The 23,095-nt window shown below is 30.2% G+C and overlaps 1 protein-coding gene across 1 annotated transcript in view; it reads right to left on the reverse strand.

Annotated features, from left to right (window-relative positions):
• Window positions 1-22,824, reverse strand: part of LOC136981898 (hepatocyte nuclear factor 6-like) — a 76,421-nt gene extending 53,597 nt beyond the window's left edge. The window contains 1 exon segment of the mRNA XM_067278281.1: window positions 20,510-22,824. Within this exon segment, the coding sequence (XP_067134382.1) occupies window positions 20,510-21,782 (1,273 nt within the window). The 5' untranslated portion in view covers window positions 21,783-22,824.
• Between the last annotated feature and the right edge of the window lie 271 nt (window positions 22,825-23,095).

Raw genomic sequence — 23,095 nt, forward strand, 5'->3', positions numbered from 1 at the left:
TTATTTTCTATATAATCTCTTTTAATATAGTAAAAAGAAAAATTTAAACAAATTTAAGTTATTCATGCCAAACAACCTATCGAATTTATAATAATTCCAGTAGGAAAAAGTTAATCCTCAATAATTTACTTTCTTTTTTTAATCATTTTAAATTTACATTACATTCTATAAATAATAAATGTAAATGAAGGCAAAAACTCAATTTTTCCTTTTACTACTTATTATTATATTTATGATTTTAGAATAAAGAAAAAAAAGGGGGGGAAGAAAGAAAAGAAAAAATAAAGGGGAAGAAATTCAAGTAAATGACAATTTTTGGAAATAACTAATACTCTAGTGTAAGTGAAGTCATTTTGTAAATATTTGTCATTTCATTGATTTTGTGATGTTTGTTTAAAACTTTTATTACTTTACATTACTCACTTTCGCTTCAGTAATTATTTCGACATTTTAAACAGTATTTATAACAAAAAAACCCACCCCCTGTTAATGATACCTATATAAAATTTAAATTTATAGCATTATAAATAGAACATCTCATATAATTCTTTAATTTATTTATAAAATTATTAGTGAAAATGATATCATTCGTAGAAATTTAATGAGTCAGGTAGTCACTCAACCAATGACTCATACACTTGCTTATTAACTATACAAGGGTATATATATCTAGAAAAATCAAAATTTATTATTTATCTAACATATTTTTCGGTGTTGGAAATTATAGTTTTAACTCTTTACTACTTTTATTTATTCTGGCGAAAGTTTCTTATAATGTGGCACTTTCCAACTTTTCAATCTAATAATAGTAATAATACGAAAAAAGAAATATTTCCCCAAATTTATGTGTTAATTTGATTTTCTTTGATCATACAAGAAATATGATATTTAATAACGCATCCAAGTAGCCAATTTCACCGTGTAATTTTTGTTATCTGGCTTTTAATATCAAAATACTACGTCTCTACAAATGCATTAGGAGGAATTGCACGGCTGAAAACATTCCCTCCCCCAAGAAGAAGCGCTGTTGTCACCTGCAAATGGAACCTTTCCTATCAGAGATCGCAGCGTGGCAAAGTTTTAAATAATTTTTACTCACTCTTACTCTTCTAGTACCCACCTTAATGTATATATTTATATCTATATCTATTTATTTAAGAATATACTGTATATATATATTTCAAATGATATTTTGGGTTTTAATTTCTTTTTAATCCCAAACGTGACAGAGATTGATTCGAGTGAAATTTTAATATCGGTTTTTCTACGGTTTCATTTTGGCAAAAGATTCAAATGCTTCTTTCTAGAGGTACAGTACAAAATTGTATAGAAGGTACCCCTCACTCGTTGCAAGCTGCTGACTACTGTTATCACGTGATGTTTGCTGGTCGCTATGGCAACGAGTACACACTGGCACCTCCCACAGTTAGTGGCTTGCGTGGCACAGTACAGGTGGTGGTTGAAGTGGCCCCTCTAGCACAAATCTCTTTCGTTAACTGATGAAAGATTATCTACCAAAATTGGATATATTCCTCGGGAAAAAAATACTATCTTTTTAAGTATTTAATATATGACAAAAATTATTTTTCTTTTAAGACCATTAAATTTGGGTAATAAAATTGAAGTTGCCAGGTACAAAATATCCCTCTCAAATTCGGGGAAGCTTCTAGGAAATTATTAAAGTGTCCTCTGGGATATAGCAACTACAGCCTTGGATTTACACAGTGACATTCTCCATTTCTATCTCTCTCCACCACACACACACACACACACACACATACACATAACACGCATACAAAGTTTGTTATAAAAGTAAAAGCTGTGTTTACAATAAAATTTTAAATTTAAAAATTTTATAATTCCCATTCCCACATTTGAAAATTTTACTTATTTAATTTTACAAGTAAATATTTGGTCTTTAGTATCTCTTTTTTAACCGTTAACTTTACATGTATAAACACAGTCTATAAGTTCTCTTCACTATACATGTGCATTCTTAGCAGTGCAAATATCGTAAAATGCGTATGGAACTACTTAAGCGTGCACACTTATCGTATAAACACGTCACACATCGTATACACAACGAAATCACGAATATATTTTACACACACGTGTGAAAAAATAAGCTGCAAATGCACAGTATATACAATAACATTTATGTAAATATAATAATATCTTCTTTAGAAAATTTGCAACCGAATAATTAGAATATTGTGAATATTAATAATTAAAATTATATTAAATCAAAATATATTCTAAAAAAAAAACAAAAGAAACCCATTTGTAAACATTTGTATAATAAAAATATTTTTATTTTATAAAAATTAAATAAATTAAATTCAATATACAACTTACTTTTATCCATCTCTGTCCTTACTTTCCGTGGTTAAGTTTTATTTGAAATAAACAAATATTAGAAAAAAATATGATTATTTATTAATAGAATTATTTTTTTTTATCTTCTTAAAGAGAATATTTCTTTTTTTTCCTCGAGATTATTTTTTTTAAAATAATAAATTTAAGTAACGTCGAGGAAGGAAAAAACTAATAATTTTTAAAAATAATTAAGGAAATAATCTCTCGAATTTTTTTATTTAATATATATATATATTTCAATTTTATAATATATAAAATTCCGTTTAAATAATTTATTTGATTTGCACACGATTTATACGTGGAAAATAAGTAATTACTGATGATTTTTCTGGTAAAGGTATAGGAAGAAATAGTAAACTTTAAGGAACAATTAACAGTAATTAAGTAGGATTTTATAACAGAAAATAATACTTTCTTATAGAAAATAATAGATATTACAGATACAAATAGAGGAAGGATAAAGAATAATTTACTTAAAAACACATTAAACTGTACTTAAACATCATTAATGATCCTGTGATCCTTAAAATGATAATGGACCAAAGACTCTCTCTCTTTAAGAAAATATGATAAATTTCTCATATAATTTCCTCCTATTTATATTGGAAAATAAATTCCAAATAGCAAAATTACTTATTATAATACTAAATAATTATTTATATAATAATAAGAAAATAAAATAAAATATAATATTAATTCAGATATGAAACATTGAGGAAAATTAAGCGCAATAAACTCGAATGATATGATGTTTTTTTTTTTCTTAGTCAAAAAATTATAATATAATAAAAGGCAAGTTTTAAAAATAATTTAATGATGATTAAAAGTGCTAAGAACCATTAAACTTGATTAATAAATATATTTCCACAAGAAAGAATAGGCCCGAAGGTAGTATGGAAGAAGAAACATTGTGTTACATTGATTACTTTTACCAATAGAAACGCTTACAAGTTTTTACAAATGTTTAAAGATGATTCTCTTTAAAGAAAATATTAATAAGTAATCATAGAATTTTTATTAATAAACACATCAATTAACAGCGTACGTTAATAGGAATTTTTTTTTTTTTCGATAAAGCGATACCATGTTAGTTAAATGTAATTATTATTAATGAATAAAAGATATATATTTGAAATAAAATTCTAAAATTGTATCGAAGTAACCAAAAACTTATTTAATTATACACAAATTATCTCCGGAAAATTTAATAAAATCAACAAAATATCAGAAGGATAGATAATTAATCAAAAATTAATTTATTATTTTATCGAATACAGTATTTAGGAATATATTTATACACACACACACACACACACATATAAAGCGAGGAAGGTGTAGCATTTTACAATGCGAACAATGCAACTATGAATATTTAGATACTGAACGACATATATTTCGTAGAGTAAACATATAAAGCAAACGCACTCGCCGAAGGAAGAAAAAAATATAAAAAAAAATAAGGAAGCGAACAAACCGCTAACGGCAAATAGAAAATTGTGCTCGTGCTAGTTTCCATCCCCACTACAGACTAATGGAAGAGTCTACGTCTAGATCTGTGGCAACGTGACGTCATTGTCCGGTAGCAAGGGAAAGAGTAGTAGCGGTTGCAACAGACAGTGATCGGGGTGACTTCTTTTGTTTTGATTTTTCTGCCATCATTACCAACCAGTTACGCAAGCCACTCTCTGATTGCATACGAATTTCAATTAACAATTTAAATCCTTCTCCAAATTGTTAATATATTTGTTTTAAAACTTAAGCTATGCCACAATCTGCAACAATTCTCTTACGGGTTAGGAAAAAAAAAAAAATTATGGAAGGTTGTTGGCTAGTAACAAAATGTGACTAATTTATTAGTAAATAAGGAAATTAAAACCGCGATAAAAATCCAAACAATGTAAATTCAATTTGCCATCCACATATTGTGGCAGGGTTACTTAATTTTAGTGACTGACAAAATCTACCACAATTTTCGTTAAATCTACAGCAGCATTTTCTAAACTTTTACAGATAGATTTTACTGCTGTAGATTTAATGCAAATACAATTTTTCCACTCGCAAATATACAGGAATATTGTAGTAGATTGTTAGTTATCAACAAAAATCGGCAAGAGTTTGTAGTAACTAAGAAAATTGTGGCAGAGTTCGCTGTGAGACTTAACGTGCATGCAATTATTTTATTCACAAAGCTGTAGAAAAATTGTAGCGGGTTGTTAGTTACCGACAAAATCAGCCATAATTTGTTAATAACTAAGCAAAACGGTAGCAGATTTTCACACAATTTACCTATCCATATATGTGTAAATGTATTAAAACTAAAATTTTACACAGTTTTTAGTAACCGAGAAGAATTGTCGCAGATTTTGCTGCTATGGTTTTAATATCCACGTAACATAAACAATCTTCATATCTAATTATGTTTATATATTCTATCTTCACACGAAAATTGTAGTTTTCGATAGTGACACGCAACAGTACAACTAAAATAAATGAGTAATTATGAGAAAAGATTTTATTATTATGACTAGATTTTATTCATTAAATTAGATAGATTTAACTATAAAATTATCAAAAGTATACTGTAAAATATATATCACATTGTGTAAGCACTAAGTTGCAATCAGTATGTAGTCTTATGCAAGACAAAAAACACGTTTGTATATATAAAAGCATTGGTTCTCTGACGTGTAACAATAGACACGAATACAGGATGCCTGGGATCCTTTCATCTGTTCAGAACATGCAGGGACTGTTCATCACCAAAATGATGTAGACCTAATACTTACATCTTTAGAGTTCCCAGGATAAAGGATTTAAGTATATGAATGATAGTCTGTACCTCAACCATGCTCTAAACTTACTCTAAGTATGCAAATTTAGAGTTAGCAACAATTTAGAACTTAATTAAAGAAAGCATAATTGTAAAAAAAAATAAATAAAAATTCCACAACATAATTAATAGCATTACTTTTGAAAGTATGTTTAAGAGAGATAATTGTAGCAGCGAATATCACAATTTTAATTTTAACTTAAAGGTCGAATACGTGTATATATACACATGTACGTGAAATTTTACGTATGACTTATGTTTCTTAAAAAGCTCGTAAGGTAATTTAGTGGATCGTAATCCTTAAGAAACATTCAATAATGGCAGAATAAGCAATTATGTACTTATTTCGCTTATAATAACTTGTTTGTTCCACGTTGTTAGCACGCCACTCGCTTATCTGCCAGCATTAGACAGTGATTTTTCTTATGATTTTTAACTGTAGAGAAGAAGAAACAAACTTATTAAATTATCACGTTGACAGAATTATTGTAAATTGCGATAAGCCCTATTTTAAATCGACTTAAAATTTAATTATAGAACAATACATTTTTCTCTTATTTATAAAGGAAAAACAAAAATAAAAGAGCATCAAATATCTTAGATTTATATTTAGTTCTCGACGATATATATATGTATAACAGGTTTTGATCATGACATCAGTGTGATTGAGTAGTGTCCGGGTTCTACACTATCAGTTTACAGAAGTGAGAAACATTGTACATCACCTTACTAATGGCGATGAGACAGTTGACAATTGAGTAAAGTGCAATTGCCACGGCCAGTTCCAGAACAGATAAGGCAATGTCCAACGATTGGAACAGTCTAACTTTAATCCGATTCCCTAAAAATCTATATAAATTTATTTTTTAAAATAATAATGAATATATACATTGATACCTTTAGAGACACCTGTTCGTCACTCGATACTCTCTTATCGATCGCATGCAAAGTCTACATTTCTAAGCACAAAAAAAAAGGCTTAAAAAATTTAAACAATTATCGAATTTTAAATAGGTTACGATGATACAAACGTAATTTTACACGCTACTTTATAAACATATTCCGTATCAAGATTTCAAAATTAAAAAGTCGACCCGCTTTCCATTTGGGAAATTAGAACGTTCGTGTTTTTAAAGTTTACCATGGGGATTCTATTAATGCCTTTTCCCCCCTCCTTATTTATATATATTTTTAATTTTGCAATAGATCACGTTACATGCAATATACCGCATAAAGCACTTTAATATATTTTAAGTTACACGTCCTACTTTATAAAAAGAGAAGCGAAAAAAATATTAACAAACAAGCGCGATTGTTAGGAATATCCTTTTATAAGCGAGGCTAATGATAAAATTAAACAATATCACCTTATCAATTGGAATTTGATGCACATTCTACTCATTTTCCCGTTTAACAGAATGCACACGACAACGACATTATACACGATTAATGATAATTAAAACGTTCGTCAAATTATCAAATGTACAGAAAAATCTTAATCTCGTAATAGATATAAAAAATTATTCTTATATCGTATGAAGTAACACTTCAATATGAATTCGATGCATAATCAGAGCCGGTTTAAATATGTAAACTAAACAAACGACAGAGTAGGGCCTTAATTATTACCGTTTGTGTGAGGATGAAGGCCCTCTTATGTGTAGCATAAAGCCGCAACAAGGCTGAATCCTGCTCTGATTTTACTCACTCTCCCGTTTAACAGAAAGCACACGACAAAGACAGCGCGCACGATTAATGATAATTAAAACGTTCGTCAAATCATCAAACCGTCGAGAAAATATAGAAAATTTTCCCTAATTTCATTAAAAAGATACAGAAAATGTACTCTAGATATTTTTTAGATCCCCAAAGTAACGTTATCAACTCGAATGTAATGACTTTAACTCAAGCCGGATTTGCAGACGAGCAAAACAAACTACAGCTTAGATCCTCACTCCACTAAACACACAGCGTAGGGACACAACAAGACTGAATCCACCCCTACTCATTCTCCCATTAACAGATAGCACATGACAACGACAGTACACGCGATTAATAATAATTAAAACGTTCGTCAACCCATCAAACCATCAAGAAAATATAGGAAAATCTTTTTAATTTCATTATAAAGATATAGAAAATTTATTCTATATATATATATATATATATTTTTTTTTTTTTTTTTTTCTTTCCCCCTCCGCTTCTTTACTTCTTTTTCCCTCCTGCATATTTACAAAATGAGAATAGTTTAGCTATTCATTTTTAAAACTACTTTTGCATTTGCAATTTAAATTGAAATATTATGTTAAACGATTATCAGATATGATGTTAAATTCATCAGATATCATTTTGACCCGAAACTCGCTGCAAACCCATTACAGATGTTTTCAACTTCTGCACGGAACGTTTATTGTTACATATAAAGCCTTACGCACTTTCCTCTAGCGATATTTATTCTTATCGAATCGTATATAATTTAATGTATCTGAAAGGAATCGTTGGCAATTACTGCAATAAAGAGAATAAACTACCTTCCACAGTTTTCTTTATTTTATTTTCCAAAAAATAGATCAAATAAAATAAGAGAAAGATTCAGATTCTTCCTGTATGTAGCCTTATAACATAGGCTATATCCGGGAAGAATCTGAATATTTTTTCCCTATCCTGTAGGGAAAATATTCCCCTTTCCCTACCCTTACGGAAATTATTCCTTTTTTTCTCTGTCCTACAGGAAAAATGTTTTTTCCCCCCACTCTATAGGGAAAATATTACCTTTTCCCTACCACATACGGAAATTATTCCTTTTTTCCCCGCCCTATAGGGAAAATATTTATTTTTTCACTAGAGAATAGGGGAAAAGGAATATATCTTTTTCTATATATGAAACAATTCTTTTAGGGAAAACGAATGTCTTCTTTTTCCCTATCCTATAGGGAAAGAAAGAAAAACAGCAATATTGAACATGGTCGAATTGCTTTGATTAAGAAAGCAATTCATTATATATTTAAACATGTAGCAGATGCTCCTCTAACAGATTTTCGATCGTATAATTTAAAGAAATAAGAACAGTTTAACTTATGTTTTCTTGTTTTTCCCCCTACAAAAACTTTATTCTAATGTTTAGGTGATTAAATGTTACTTATAAATGCATAATTTTCAAACTTAAATTATTAAAAAAATATATCGTAATAAGTTTTTTAAACTCGAAAACTTTATGTTTTTTTGTTTAAGTATTCTAATTTATAATACACTATTCAAAAACAACGTATCTATATTACTAAATATGTATTTATAATTTATAATCAAACATTACTTTCCCGGCTGTTATATACTGTAGTATATAACAGAGGGATGGATCAAAAATGACGCCCAAGATTTTCACATTTTTTGACTCGGGGGACCTTGAAACGTCGAGAAATGCAAAAACTTGGGGATTTTTCCCTGTATGTATGGATGATTTTCTATGGGAGACACGATTTTTTCACCCATTTGAAGCTTAATAACTCCTGTGCCTTTTGTCGAAAATTTCTGAAATTTTGCAGGGAGATTTGAGTTTTAGGGAGAAATGCTTCTAGAAGTTTTCAGGAAAATCTGACTTTTGGTTCGGGAGATAAGGCCTCAACCCCTTTAATATCTCCCGAATCAATCTGAAGTCTTACAAAGAGGTAAAGGTAGCAATTATTAGTGTCAGTTTTATATTTATATATTTAACTTTACAGTACGTGAAACAATAATATCTTGGGGAAAAAATATTCCTTTTATAATAGTTTATTTTGTTTTATTTCCATAAATTATTTTTTTATTTTATATCAAATAAACGTTTAGGTTATTAAATATAACACGTATACGCGCATTTTTATATGAAAATTATTCGAAAAATCATCAGAAACTGGAGACAGTTTAATGACTTGTTATCAAGAAGCTAATTAACACAATATTCATAAAGAATATATTGAAACGTATTCTTGACACTCCTCCAATCTTCTATCTTCAACTAAACATTTAACCTCTACATAATAATTATTATTTTTAATTAAATAAAATTATTAATTTCGAAGTTAAATTACGAAAAATAATCATCGTAAACGAAATATAAATTTATTGTGTTTTTTAAGCTAATTTTTCTTTAAATAATATAATTCATACTTAACACACTTCCATATCGGAATATATTCCAATTTTTCCTTCACAAAAAATTAATTCTGTATAGAATAAACGTTTAATTTATTAAATATAACTGATAAATGCCCGATTTTCAAACTCGAATAGCGAAAAATAACCATAAATAATATCTAATTGGGCAGCAATTTTCAAATCGCAGACAGATTCCCACTGTCGTTCCGTCCGTCCGTCCGTCCGTCCTTAATCTCGAGAATGGTATATGGAAATCTTGGGTACCAGAGACCCCAATTCTCTATATGCGAGCTTCCGATCTGGACCGGAAGTTACGTGATTTTTAAATTAAAATATGATTAAAAATTGCACCCCAATACTTTTCAGATTGTCGGATTTCTATTATTTTCCTCCGTAGAAAATGAATTCCGTATTAAATAAAAATGTTTATATTATTATATACAATTTATAAATACTTTAAATTACGAGATAAATTTAATATTTTAACTTACAAAACGTAAATCAAGCGTTAACAGTAGATAATATCCAAGTAACACACAGCTCGACTGTCGATAAACTTAGTAAATATATCGAAGCGTACACCTTAACACCCAATCTTTGGAATGGTGGAAAATTTATTTTTCTCTTCTCACCATAGAATTTTAGGCATGAGAATAAACATTGAAAACCATCTGAACAACTTTCCTCGACCTTTCCAATCTTTAAAACTCCTTACACACACACACACACACACACATATATATATATATATACATAACGCGTGTAAACGTTGAAAACCATGCTCTAAAAAAGGTACCTTACTGGGAATAAATTTAAATGTAAAAATCTGTTTTGATAAACCTTGTTAAAAGCTGTGAAATCTGTTTAAATCACTCGATTAATTACAATTTAAATATTAAACACTCTACCAAACACTTTATTTATTTTTTAAATAAATAATCTTCAGATGAAAGTACGAAACAAAAAATATTGGTAAAATTTATGAAAGCGAAATGCTTGTAAGAAAAATTTAATTTTAAGATAGTTTACCTTTACCTTAGAGATAATTTAATGCACTTTACTTAACATGATTTTAGTCATATTAATGTTTCTCCGCTAGTTATATTAATATCTTTTATCTAATTTAATGTAACATAGTTAAGTTGCTTTATGTTATTTTCTAATTTAACTTATGGTTTACATATTCATTTATCTAAAACACATATTTGCAAAACCGTCTTTGTAATCTTTATTAATAGAAAATAATGTCAATTATACTTAAATCCCAGTCTATTATACTTATTTAACAATAAATAATACGATAGAAACTTGTTCGTTATGTTTGTTTCGAGTTTTTCGATAGTAAATTGTATATTATTTTCGAGTTTTACACTAGAAACAGACATTTAAATAACGATGTCTTTGATCTTTATACGTGAAACATGTTCATGTAGTAAGATTACGACTTATATACTTGAAACAAACGCATTTAATCTCTAAACATGTAACACAGAAAATAATGCCTGTTACCCATAAAACCGAAGCAAATATCTAGAAAACAATGTTTTAATATTTACACATGAAACATTTACTGTACCAAGAAAAATATGTACGGTTTCATTGATGTGTGTTTCACGTGTAAACATTATAACTTATACAACTGACTGGTGAGCCAAACATTCGGAAAAAGACGTCTCAAATCATTACACATGAAACATGTAAGCAGAAAGTGATCTCAGTTTTCTATACGCTTGAAACAAACATTGGGAAAACAATGTTGAAACGTATATTAAGGAGATACTTACATTGTTTTCCCAAATTCAATCGAGTGTATGTAATCTTTATACATAAAGCATATATCTAGAAAATCTTATTATTCACACACCAGAAACAAGCATTTGAAAACAAAGGATATTCTAGAATAATTATTATTTATTTGAAACACGTGAAAAAAGAATAACTTTCACCTTATTTTAACAATAAAAAATTTAAATTTTTTACACAGAAAATTAAAAAAAAGCAATATTAAAAAAAATTACAAAACACTCGAAAATCCGATAAGATTACTAATCCGATAAACAATAAAACACACTTATAAAACGATAATTAATAGATAACACCGACCGATTGTTTCGACTAACGACTAACAAATGCAATCTACATCAAATGTATTTAATTAAAAATTTATTATACCTTTAATAAACTAAGTATAATTATAGTTAACCTGTTATAGTATACATTAATAAAATTTAAATTAATTTTATTGGGTTTAAAATTTATTAACGTATATATTTTCTTTATATTATTATTATTTTTTCCTTTATAACAATAATATATATACTTATAAACTTTCAGGAAGAAATATAAATAAAGGCATGACTCAGATTTATATATTTGATCTAACAATGGCTCTTTCTGTACATTTAGATAATGATCACTTTTATTTGAAGTTTGTATTTTCTAAAAGAAAAAAAATAGGAAAAAACAAAAAAGTATAATAATAATAATAATAAAAAATCAGGAGAATGTATGCTTTTTCTTAAATGAAACTTTTTCCCTATTTTTCCCCCTTATTTTTATTTTTTTTAATAATAGCCTACACCAGAATTTTTCCCTTTCTTTTTTTTTTCAAATTAAATTATATTTTTACAAACATTTATGCATTAATTAAATTCCTAATAATAATTATAATAAAAATAACAATAATAATAATCATCATCAAATAACATAATTTTACAACAGTTAATGACGTATAAAAAAATATTTGTTAAGATCATTTAATGATTATCTTTAAAAATTATCATCATTTTATTATTGTTGTTGTTGTTATTATTATTTTATTTTATTTTTTCTTTTCTTTTCGAAAGAGAGAAAAATTAATTATAATTAAGGAAAAATTTGTAGAATGATTCGCATTTCTGTTTTTTTCCTTATCCTTTTTGTTTTTTTTTACGGTTGTGGTGTTTATTTTCAATTAGGGAATTTCGTAAAGATAATTTAATAAAGGTAAAAGCTGGAAGACGGGAGAGGGAGGGGTGTGAAGTTTTGCTGATTGTATTCGTTTATAATTCGACAATTAATTGATATTAGTAACGAGTATAAATTGGTTTAAGAAATAAAGATTAATTAACAAACGATTCTTTACGGGTTTATTTTTATTCCCGAGGATAAATCTTAACCAATGTGACTTCATGACATTTGTGAAGATCTTGACAAAGAAAGGCTGCTTGTGACTCTATTGTTACGTCATCCGTCCTACTTGTTCGCTAGTCTAGACAGAATGTTAAAGGACACGCCCTCAACTCCATTTATATCCTTACTACACCCTCGCCCACCTCTCCTCATTTCGTTAAATAGACCTTTCTTTTCATTGGTTTTCCTTCCCCCAACTCTTTCCACCCCAACATATATTGTCATCTCACTTTGCTTAGACTCTTACCTTCCTTCCCCCCTATTCGCTTGTTACTTTTATGCATCATTAGGGACTAATATAAAGATTAGTTTAATATGATTGCAGCAGGTGTATATAGATGTTTGTTGTGATTGTAATAACTGAGGATTATAAATGATAGATTGATGTCGTAAATTGAACAGGATGGTGAAGATATTAAGGGGAGGAGTGTGCAAGGTTAAGGAATATGTGCTGTAGATTTCCAACTTCCTCTTTCTCTAGTCATTTAGGACACCGTTCTATGTGGCGGGTGTTTAATTAAATTTCAAAGTTATTATTACTATTATTATTTTTTTTAATAAGGTCTGATAAGAATTTCTCAGGAAATCATCCGCCCGTTTGATAAGGAAGCGAATATACTGGAAAAATCTACGCTTAATAAAATTTCTAAATAAACGCATTTTAAATATTTAGAATTGTTAGGTCCGGCGCTTAATCAACGTTAAATATTCAGAGACGATAGCAAAATAACCGGCCGGTTTTGTGGAGATAAGTAAGGCAACACCTTACTTTCAATTTTAAACATTAACAAGCCACTTAAACATTTAATTCGCTTTATACATATTAAATTAACACATAAATCGTGGCAATTAAAATATCGATAATGCTTACTTAGTAATCACGTGATACTTTTCCAATTAAGCGCGCATAACGGCGATTAAAATATTAAATTCGAGCTTACATCCAATCTGCTCAATGATAACTTATCAGATTTTAAAGATGGCATCTGTAAATGCCTCGTTGCACCCGATTCAATTTTCTAGACGCCAGAATACATCGTCTTCATCACAAATTCATTGTTTATTTCTTTATATATTCTTTTTAATAGAGCATTTTCGGTATGATTAGAAACGAAGAAATCGTATTCGCAGCCATATTTAACTTTCCCCCTTTCCGTACACCACAAAGAAAATGATTAGAGGTATAACATCCGATAAGAAATACAACTTTACTTAAATTCATGGAACGATATTTTTAAAGTAGAACCACGAATTCTTTTTTTACAAATGCGGTACATAGAACGCAATTAATCCATTATAGCATACATCTATTATAGTGGAAGCGAAATATAATGTCGGACGATATTCCATCAGCGGAGTATATTTCTTTATAATATTCAGAAGTATTATTTACAGTCATCCTTCTAAATTCAAACAGAGTCATGTCATTTCCCTTTTATACTACATTACCATTAATCTCTTCAAAGAAAGCAACGCCATTCGACGATAGTAGCATTATATGTCAAAGTTATTTTATTTTTCATATTTCTTTTTGAAGCCTATTTACTACTAGTAGATTTTTGGATTATCGAGAGTAAATAACCAATAATGCTATGAAAGAAATAATGTTCTTATTTCTTTCTTTAGTTAAAGTAATGAGAATTGCCTTTGATTCGAATTGCTTTCCTTTTTTACATAATACAAAATAATGCAACGTAATACGACTTATACACGTTATGTTATTATAACCGGAGGAAAAGTCTAAAACATTTTAATTTTATTTTTTTATTAATTGATAAATTGAGCTTTTAAAGAACATAATTTTGAAATATAATTATAATTATATTACATTATTAAGTATATTCACTACTTTGAAGTAGAGAAATTATATTATTATAGCTGAGGAGGATGATCTAAAACCTTTTAATTTTGTTTTTATTAATTTGTGGATTGATGAATTGAGTTTTTTAGAACATAACTTCGAAGTTTTATATGATTTTATTTACCTTTTTTTCTTTCGTGTGTATGTCTGGTTGAAGTGAGAGTGCAGAAAACTAAATCGTGTACAAATTTTTGACACGTTGATATATATTTAGACTCGTCTTTTACAAGAAACATTTTCATACCGCTACACTAAAATGGAATTGCATTTTGCACATTCTTGGCTCCTATTACAAAGGCAAACAAGCGAGAATACACAATGCAACTTCATTTGGTTTAATAATGATTAAGTGTACGGTTGTTTGAATTTCCAGGATCTTTAACTAAATTGGAACGCGGTTTTATTTATATTTATATAACTTAAAGTTTTCTAAACCTTTTCGGATGCCATTAAAAAGTTTCAGTAGCATCTTCACTTCCAACTGTCAACGAATAAATAGTCGTATGTCGGTGGATAGCGTCATCTGCCTACTACTCATTGTTGGGATGGGTTCTATTCACCATGCCAGTGCTAGAGGCTAAACTACAGACAACAATAAGTTCCGGCAAGTCTACATATTCCTTTTCATTAATCTGGAACTAGTGGCTTAATTAATCTTTTACACAGAGTCGTAAACTCTACCTATAAACTGGCACATGTCGTCACATTAATTGTAACTTCTGTTTTTAATGGATTTAGTTTCGCGATTCCTCCTTCTCTTTGAATAAAAATCATAGTTTATTTTGGAAGAGGAAGAGTGGGAAAGAAAAAAAAGTAAACACTCACACACACACTACTTTTGAAAATCAGATTAAATTCGAAAATAATTTAAAAATAAAAATTAATGATAAATTCAGAAAAAGAACAAAAATTACGACTTCTAAATTTATCTTATTATATATATTTTTTCTTTTTCTTTTTATTTTAATAATAAAAATTAATTATATAAAATTATATTTTAATAATAAAAAGTATCGTATTTCTTTTTCAATATTTACTATTTTGTCCCGTTTAAACGAAATCCACTTAAGTTATCAATGCAAAGAAATTTTTCTGTTGTTATTTGTATCACGTTGATATAAAAAATTAAAACTGATTTTTATATTATTTCCTTTCGCAGGAGGGAAGAGGAAAAAAAAGAGGAGATTTCTGTGGAGAAATCCGAACAGTTTTCTTCTAAAAATGCACGTTTTCCTGACGATCGACTATGAAGAAATTGGATTCCTCCCAATTTGACAATGACACGTTTACTCACATTAGTTGGGTAAATATACCAAAGATGATGTCCTTTTTTCTGTTATTTTTATTATCTATAATATATATATATGTGTGTGTGTAATAAACACATACGCATACATACAACATCCATACAATACGAATAAAATTATACACACAAAATTACAGAAAATAATCAAAATTTTTATTAACACTTCCCAAAAATGTAAGTTTGAATTTTTAACGGTTTCCAGTCAAGGCGTTTTACAACAGTTTTCTGTTATTCAGCATCTTTTTGCTGTTGCTTTAAAAAATAAAGAAAAAAAACGTCAAACGTTTTAAAAATTTTTCTTTGTATACAGTATATGTGTGTTACTTTTTCTGATATTTTCCCTGCATTAAAACTGTGTAAAATGCTTCCTCTCGGATAGACACGTCTGATTTAGTTTGAAAACTTGCCTTTCCTGACTGACACCAAAGAAAGAAGGAAGGGAAAAAAAAACACAAAAAGCAGAACATTGCATCTACTTACGCTTGTATAGAAAATTGTTTTTTTGTTAAGTTATTTTTTCTCGTATTCAAAGTTTGATTTGTTGAAATTTTATTGTAACGAAATGAAATCTAACCAAACGGATGACATTGATTAAAGAATTGGTTTTCTTCCCCAGATTTTTAAACAGTTTCCCTTTTCTCCCCCCTACTTTTTCTTTATTAAATCGATTAGTCTTTTATATGTACTTTTTTAACATTACTAGAAGAGGGAGAGAGAGACTAATTGCGAAGAGAATGAATTATTTTGTAAGTTTTTAATAACATAGCTTTGTCATTTTAATAATGGTCAATTTTATAAAACTTCAATATATAAAAGTAATGTGGGCAACATCCTTAAGGCAAACCATATCTAAGAATTTTTTCCCTAAAGCCCTTTAATAACTCCAAGGAAAACAACAGCCGGAATAAAATGAAAATATTTTATAATTATTTAATGATATTCGTATTAAAAACAATCATTTTTTTACTTATATATATATATATAAATATATTTTTTAAAAAAATATAGAAGTATTAAGGTAACCAAGAAGAAAACAAAATTTACTTTAAAAGAAAAGTAATAAATAAATGAATAAAATAATAAAAATCACAACAAAACTTTTAAAAAAAATTTAAAATAAATAATAATCTTTATTTATTATTTATATATACATAAAATGTTTCTTTAGTTATTCTCTCTTTTATATAAATGAATAAAATAATAAGTAAATAAATTGAAGATGATACTCGAAGAAATAAGAAAGAAATTCGAGCTGAAATAAGAAAAAAATTAATAATAATAATAATAAATAATAATAACATAAAAATAAAAACAAATTATACAATAAATAATTTCAATTAATTTAGATAAATTAAAAACAATTTTTACTTATTTATCTATTATTATTTAATTAAAAACAACACAAAAATACCATAAATTAATAAAGTAACAAAAACACCTTAATTTTAATTAATATTAAAGGTAATTATATATTAATTAATATTAAAAAAATATTTATAAATATTCTGAAGTTTATGAAATTTTAATGGAGAAGAGCATCATTCGAAAAAAAAAAAAAAAGGATAAGCGGGATGAGGTAAAGATACTTTTATAGAAATGATGAAAAATACGCACGTGGAACAATATATAGAAAGATGATGATGACAGCAGAAAGGAAAAAATGAAATAAATAAATATATACGTTAAGGTACAAAAAATAAATAAATATAGAAGAAGCAAGAACAAGACGTATATATTTATAAATTAAAAAAAAAGAGAGAGAAAAATCTATTTAATTAAACGAAAATTATTTTAAATCTTAGAATTTAATAGTTTTAGTATATTGTAAATGTTAAAGGGAATTGATAATTAAATAAGATAAACATGTTTATAAAAATATAAATTACAGAAAAGTAGAAAATACAAACAAACTACATGTTGACATAAATATATTAAGTGAAATACAAAACCTAAGATTATTTTAAATAAACAAATATTGATAATTAGAGATAATTAACATATTCGTTTCATATAAATAGAATTAAAAAAATAAATTTATATAAATTTCAATTCATAAAAGGACGAGTGATAATGAATATAAGCTTTTATTACATAAAAAAAAAGAAGAGAAAAGAAAGAATTCAAGCACACAACAGAAGCCTAAAATAATAATAATAATAATTATTATTATAGAAATAAAAAAATAAAAATAAAAATTCAAACATCTAACTTATTATTCATCTCGAGTTGGCACAGTTCTGAATTTTTAAATCGCTCTTTTTAAAAATATTTTTATCCGGAGTTAAATATTTCGAATACTGATAATGATGATGATGATGATGATAAGGATAACAATTAAATACACTTAAAAACATTAACATATATCTAATTATAAAAACACATTTCTCTTTAACTAAACTACAATCCCACATTTAAACGTCACTTAAAACAAGCAGCTAACAAGATTTTATACATCTTCAAACCAATTAATTTTACAATTATCCAACGTTAGAAAAGAAAATTATTACAAATTTCATCAGATTTTTCCTTTATAAATACGAAAAAATCTTTTAAACGAATATTTTTTACGTACACACAAATATATATATGTATACTAAACACCGTTAATTACCGTTAGAGAAAGAAAAAGGTAAGAAGAGCAAGTAAAAAAAAATAAATAAAGAAAAAATTAGAGGACGTTCCACAAAATTTGTTAGGTATTCCCAACACACGGGAGTTCATAAACTATTCTGTTCATTACCCTATTTACAGTATGTTGTATGGCTATTGCTTTCGCCTAGTTTCTCTGCTTTTATTCCACCACCCCTCTAGTTGTTGAAATTTGGGAAAAGCCTGATCAGATGTTGCTAAGAGCATGCGCTTTACTTACCGTAGCGAATAACTGTTTACAGAATATTTAGATAGCTCCCTTGTAATTTAATAAATAATATTTTTATACTGTTAATTATCTTTACCTAGCTGAAAGTTTTCTAACTGTAAATACTCGAAGAGAACGAAAAAAAACATATATATATATACAAAGGATTATATGTAAATATTCCTAAATGTTAATGATATTAAACGTTTATTTCTGTATCCAGATCATCACAGAATATTCGAATATAATTATAACAAAGGAGTGGATGATTTATCGCTGTGGTGTAAGAATATAAAAATAATTCTACCACTAAAATGACTCTGGAGAAAGAATGCTGGAAAAAATGACTCTTTCTAGAGAAGGGATCCCCGAAAATGACTCCCATTAGAATAAAAGTAAAAAAAAGAAGAAGAAGAATAGTCGAGAATGACTATCATAAAATAAAAATAATCCTGAATAAGAATGCTCGAAAATCATAGCTTAAAAATATCCACGAACTATTCTACGAGAATTGTAGGTAATTTTAACATTACTAGCATAGAAAAAAAAGTATAGATTTAATTAATTTTATAACGATAATTCTACGTTTATCCGGGATGATTTTTGGAGTGTATTTAGACACGAATTATAGAAATCAAGCGTGGAAGAAAAGAGGTTGCGAGTATAATTAATTTGGTATGTTATTTATTTGGAGATGGGTAAAGCTTTGAGTTTGCAGCTAGCAGAAGAGGATGACGCTTTGCTGCAGAGTTGGTGTGAACAAAAGCCATCCCTAGGGACTGTCGTTTAGATCCAAAAACTGTTCTGTCCTTCTGTGAATAGATGTAAAGCCATCAGAGCTTCTCAGAACTTGGAAATCGGACAGATGTGCCTTTACGAATCGGGATAACGTTTGTAATCATCAGTGCAGGAGGAGTAAGTCATATATTTACCTGTCTGGGTGACAAGAAAGCCTGAGTTAGCACAGCCTCCCCTCAGCTTTCAACTACGTCCTGAGAGGTTGTACAAGCCTTAGGGCTGAACAGAGGGAGAGGGAGAAAGAGAGAGAGAGAGAGAGAGAGAGGGGAATAGAGGAGTAGCATAATGCTTGACTCGCCTTCATCAGGAGGCATCTCAGATTACAGCCCAAAGTGATTTAGTTCAATTTATTACTGCTTAGATAGGCTCTATACGCAATTTTTATTCGCTGGTGCTTATTGCGACAGTGGTCATTTATGTAGCACAGATTTTTACCTTCGATCGGTGCTGCCACCTGTCTGCGGAGACAAAAACTATCGTGGAAAATTGAATTTAAAAAAAATGATTATTTATCCGCTCCGGATCACATTCCGTTCTCCGACGATTTACAAAAACGATAGGAAAGGAACCGAAGTCGGTTTTTCTCATCTCGATAGAAACCGGCGAGGTTAACCAACGAGAAAGAATCATTCACAACTGTAACAAGATTTTTACTACACTTGTATTCCCGTATCCAATCACAATAGCGAAATCATTAGTAATGTCAGCAGGATATTTTCGAAATGTCCGGATAAAATGAAATCACTATCAACTTCCAATTTTAACCAATAAAATCAGGATTGTGAATGATATTTATATTTTAAAATATAATATATGTAAATTTCTTTAAATAGATAAAATTAATTATTTGACACGAATAAATTAGTAAAAAATATAAGTTTTGAACTGGATGAGTAATAGAAAGAGCTTCTGCCCCTGTAAATGGGACTTTTCCTGCGAGATCGGCGCTCTTGCAGGGAAGCGTACTTCGAGATAGGTTGGAAGTTATGTTTGAAATTAAGCATTCCGTTTGTTTATTTACGAGGATAGATGAATAAATATAGTTTTAAAGATTATTCCACATGTGGCATTAAAATTAATTATGTATATTATATATATTTATTTTTTCTAGGTTTATTTTTAGCAGGAAATCAATAAATCAAAAAATCAACATTTCCACGTGGTTGGATCACCCACCTGCCAATCTGAGAGCAGACATCCGTTGAAATTCTGGTTCTTCCAGCCACTTGTACATTCTCCGGAATGTTTCTCGTCCAGACTTCAGCTTGCTCCATGGTTTTGGATTCCTTAACAAATCAGACAAGGTACCTTGCGACCTACAAAGGACTCTCTGAGCAAAAATAGCTTGTGGAATGCTATAACGTTTAAGTTCGGCGCTAATCCGCTGTGCCAGTTCTTTGGTGTTGATCTCTTCGACGTCATCAGCTGTGCTGCTTTTGGAACTGGAAGCGGGAGAAACGCTCTTGCTACTATTAGCGTTGTTATTGTTAGTAGCGGTGACGATAGAAGTAGTCGACGTAGCGATAGGATTTGGAACCGATGCTTGAACAGGAGCACTTGGTTGAGTTAGTGGAACCCCTGCTGGACTGGGTGTGGGGGCGGTAAGAGAGAGACTTGGCATAGATGCGTGAAGGGTGGTCGCCGGTTTAATTTCGTGAGGTGCGGGAGGTGAACCGGGTGCCTGAAGATGACTCGAAGGTGGAGTATGGGGTGCATTCAAACCGTTGAGTGTCGGCATCATCGAAGTGGGGGTGTGCAAGGTAACAGTAGGACTCTGCGGTGAACCAAGCCCCCTGGAAAGATCACGGTGTGCGTAGGAGTCGTAACCATTAGGAGACATACTTTTTTCAGGTGAGTGAAGTCCATTTTGTGAATAAGGAGGCGATGGTATCCCAGTCTGTTGACTTCCCAAACCGTTGCTACTCATCATAGCCGAATGATGTGTAGCACCCAGTGTAGGACTCATATTCATACCGGTCATGCTACCAAGTTTGTCATACTGATAACTATTCATACCCATGCCTAGAGGCGTATTCTGCATCAGAGTAAAACTTCCACTCACGTTACTTCCATGATGCCCATAATGACTGAATTTGTCCGACATGGTAGATATGGGAGGCAAAGGTTGAAGTGGCGTCAACGTAGCATAACTACTCGCTGTCGTAAACCCAGGAGACATCCTTCCGTTCAAGCTTTGATAGCTCGGCTCCGTTAAGGATCTGAAGTCGGTGGTATCTATCATGGTAGATGACACGTTGACGTCTTCCCCCGCACTGTCCGAACGTTCTATGTCTGTGTCCAAATCGTGCGTTGGAAGTAAGTCTGCTGGTTCTACCGTCTCTACACTCTCCACACTGTCGACTGGCTCTACGTTCTCCACCACCACTGGCTCGCTGACACTGCCTGGCTCGCTGATTTGTTGGTCTCCCAGCTCACCCATGTTTTCCATGATTTGCGCGTTTTAATGGCAATCAAAATGCATCGAACGGTTCTCTGACACTCCTTGCTTTACCGTAGATGGATTTTAACGATCGGTGATTGGATTTTTGGGCGTAGTTAGAGGCTGGGAGTGGACAATCTGTGGCAGAACCCGTACCTAGCCGCCATGTTGACACAGTAGGGACTGCGCACTGACATGTGCGCACGTGGCAGGCGCTACCGAGCATGATCAGTGTGCGTCACAGGGCGTTTTTGTTCGTCTGCTGTTACCTTTGTCCTCGACGCTCGACACAACTCTCCGCTCTATTTTTACATTCCATTTCCAACACAACAGCGCCTAACGCTCGAGCGCGACTAGCCCCTCGACGTGTCGTGGCACTGTCACGGGCCACCCGACCACTCCAAACACACCAACGCGTAAGAAGCACACCGAACCGCGTTACTTGCGACAGCAGACGAATTTCCGATAGGCGTGATCTCGTAATCAATACGAATTATCTAGCAGCCGACCGATCTTGCCTTTCTCAGTTTGAGTCGCGACGTCACGCGGGCAACACACCTCAGTCGCCATCTTCCAGGATAATTCTTCGCCACTTCACCTTTAGCTTAATCGTAAGTCATTCGTAAATGATTTTAATAACCGACTTTCCCACTGCACAAACATAAAAGACCTTTTCTAATCTCATTTTTTTTTTAGCGGCGGGTTTATTATTACTCCCCCTTTCTCTTTCTCTCTCTCTCTCCCCTTTCTAACAAACGAATTCTACTAAAGCCATTCAGCCCGAGTGGAATTAAGAATCGCACGTGTAGCATATCCGTTACCTTGGTAACAAGGACAATCTGAAGGGCATTCCACTTCTGTAGCATGTCAGGGTCACGTGGTTAGAATTGCGCTGCAAAATACGCTTCGGATTAATTTTTCTCCTTTTAATACTTCACAACGCTCATTCGAAAAATAGAAAAATACAATTTTAACGCGATCGCGTGCTTCTATGCTTTTTTCTCCCCCCTCTCTCTCTTAACCGAGTGAATACACCTCGGGGAATGGATGAATAGGATCGAGTGTGATAATATAAATATGGGCCGTATATAGGGAAAAAAAGGAATTTACGGAGAAAAATATTTTCAAAAATTATTTAAATTAAAAATAAATTATTTATATTATTTAAACCGCACAAAATAAGATATTTGAAGACATTCGCCCGAATCTTTTGTATTAAAATCCGCACAATTGCAACTTGTTTACTTTACGGCAAAGCGTACGCTTACGTTTCTTAAAAAGCAATTATTCTCGCGAAATTAACGAGTCCGATAAATTTTTAA

Source organism: Centruroides vittatus, unplaced genomic scaffold (assembly GCF_030686945.1).
Source record: "Centruroides vittatus isolate TY-2023 unplaced genomic scaffold, ASM3068694v2 contig_799, whole genome shotgun sequence".
Taxonomy (NCBI): Eukaryota; Metazoa; Arthropoda; class Arachnida; order Scorpiones; family Buthidae; genus Centruroides; species Centruroides vittatus.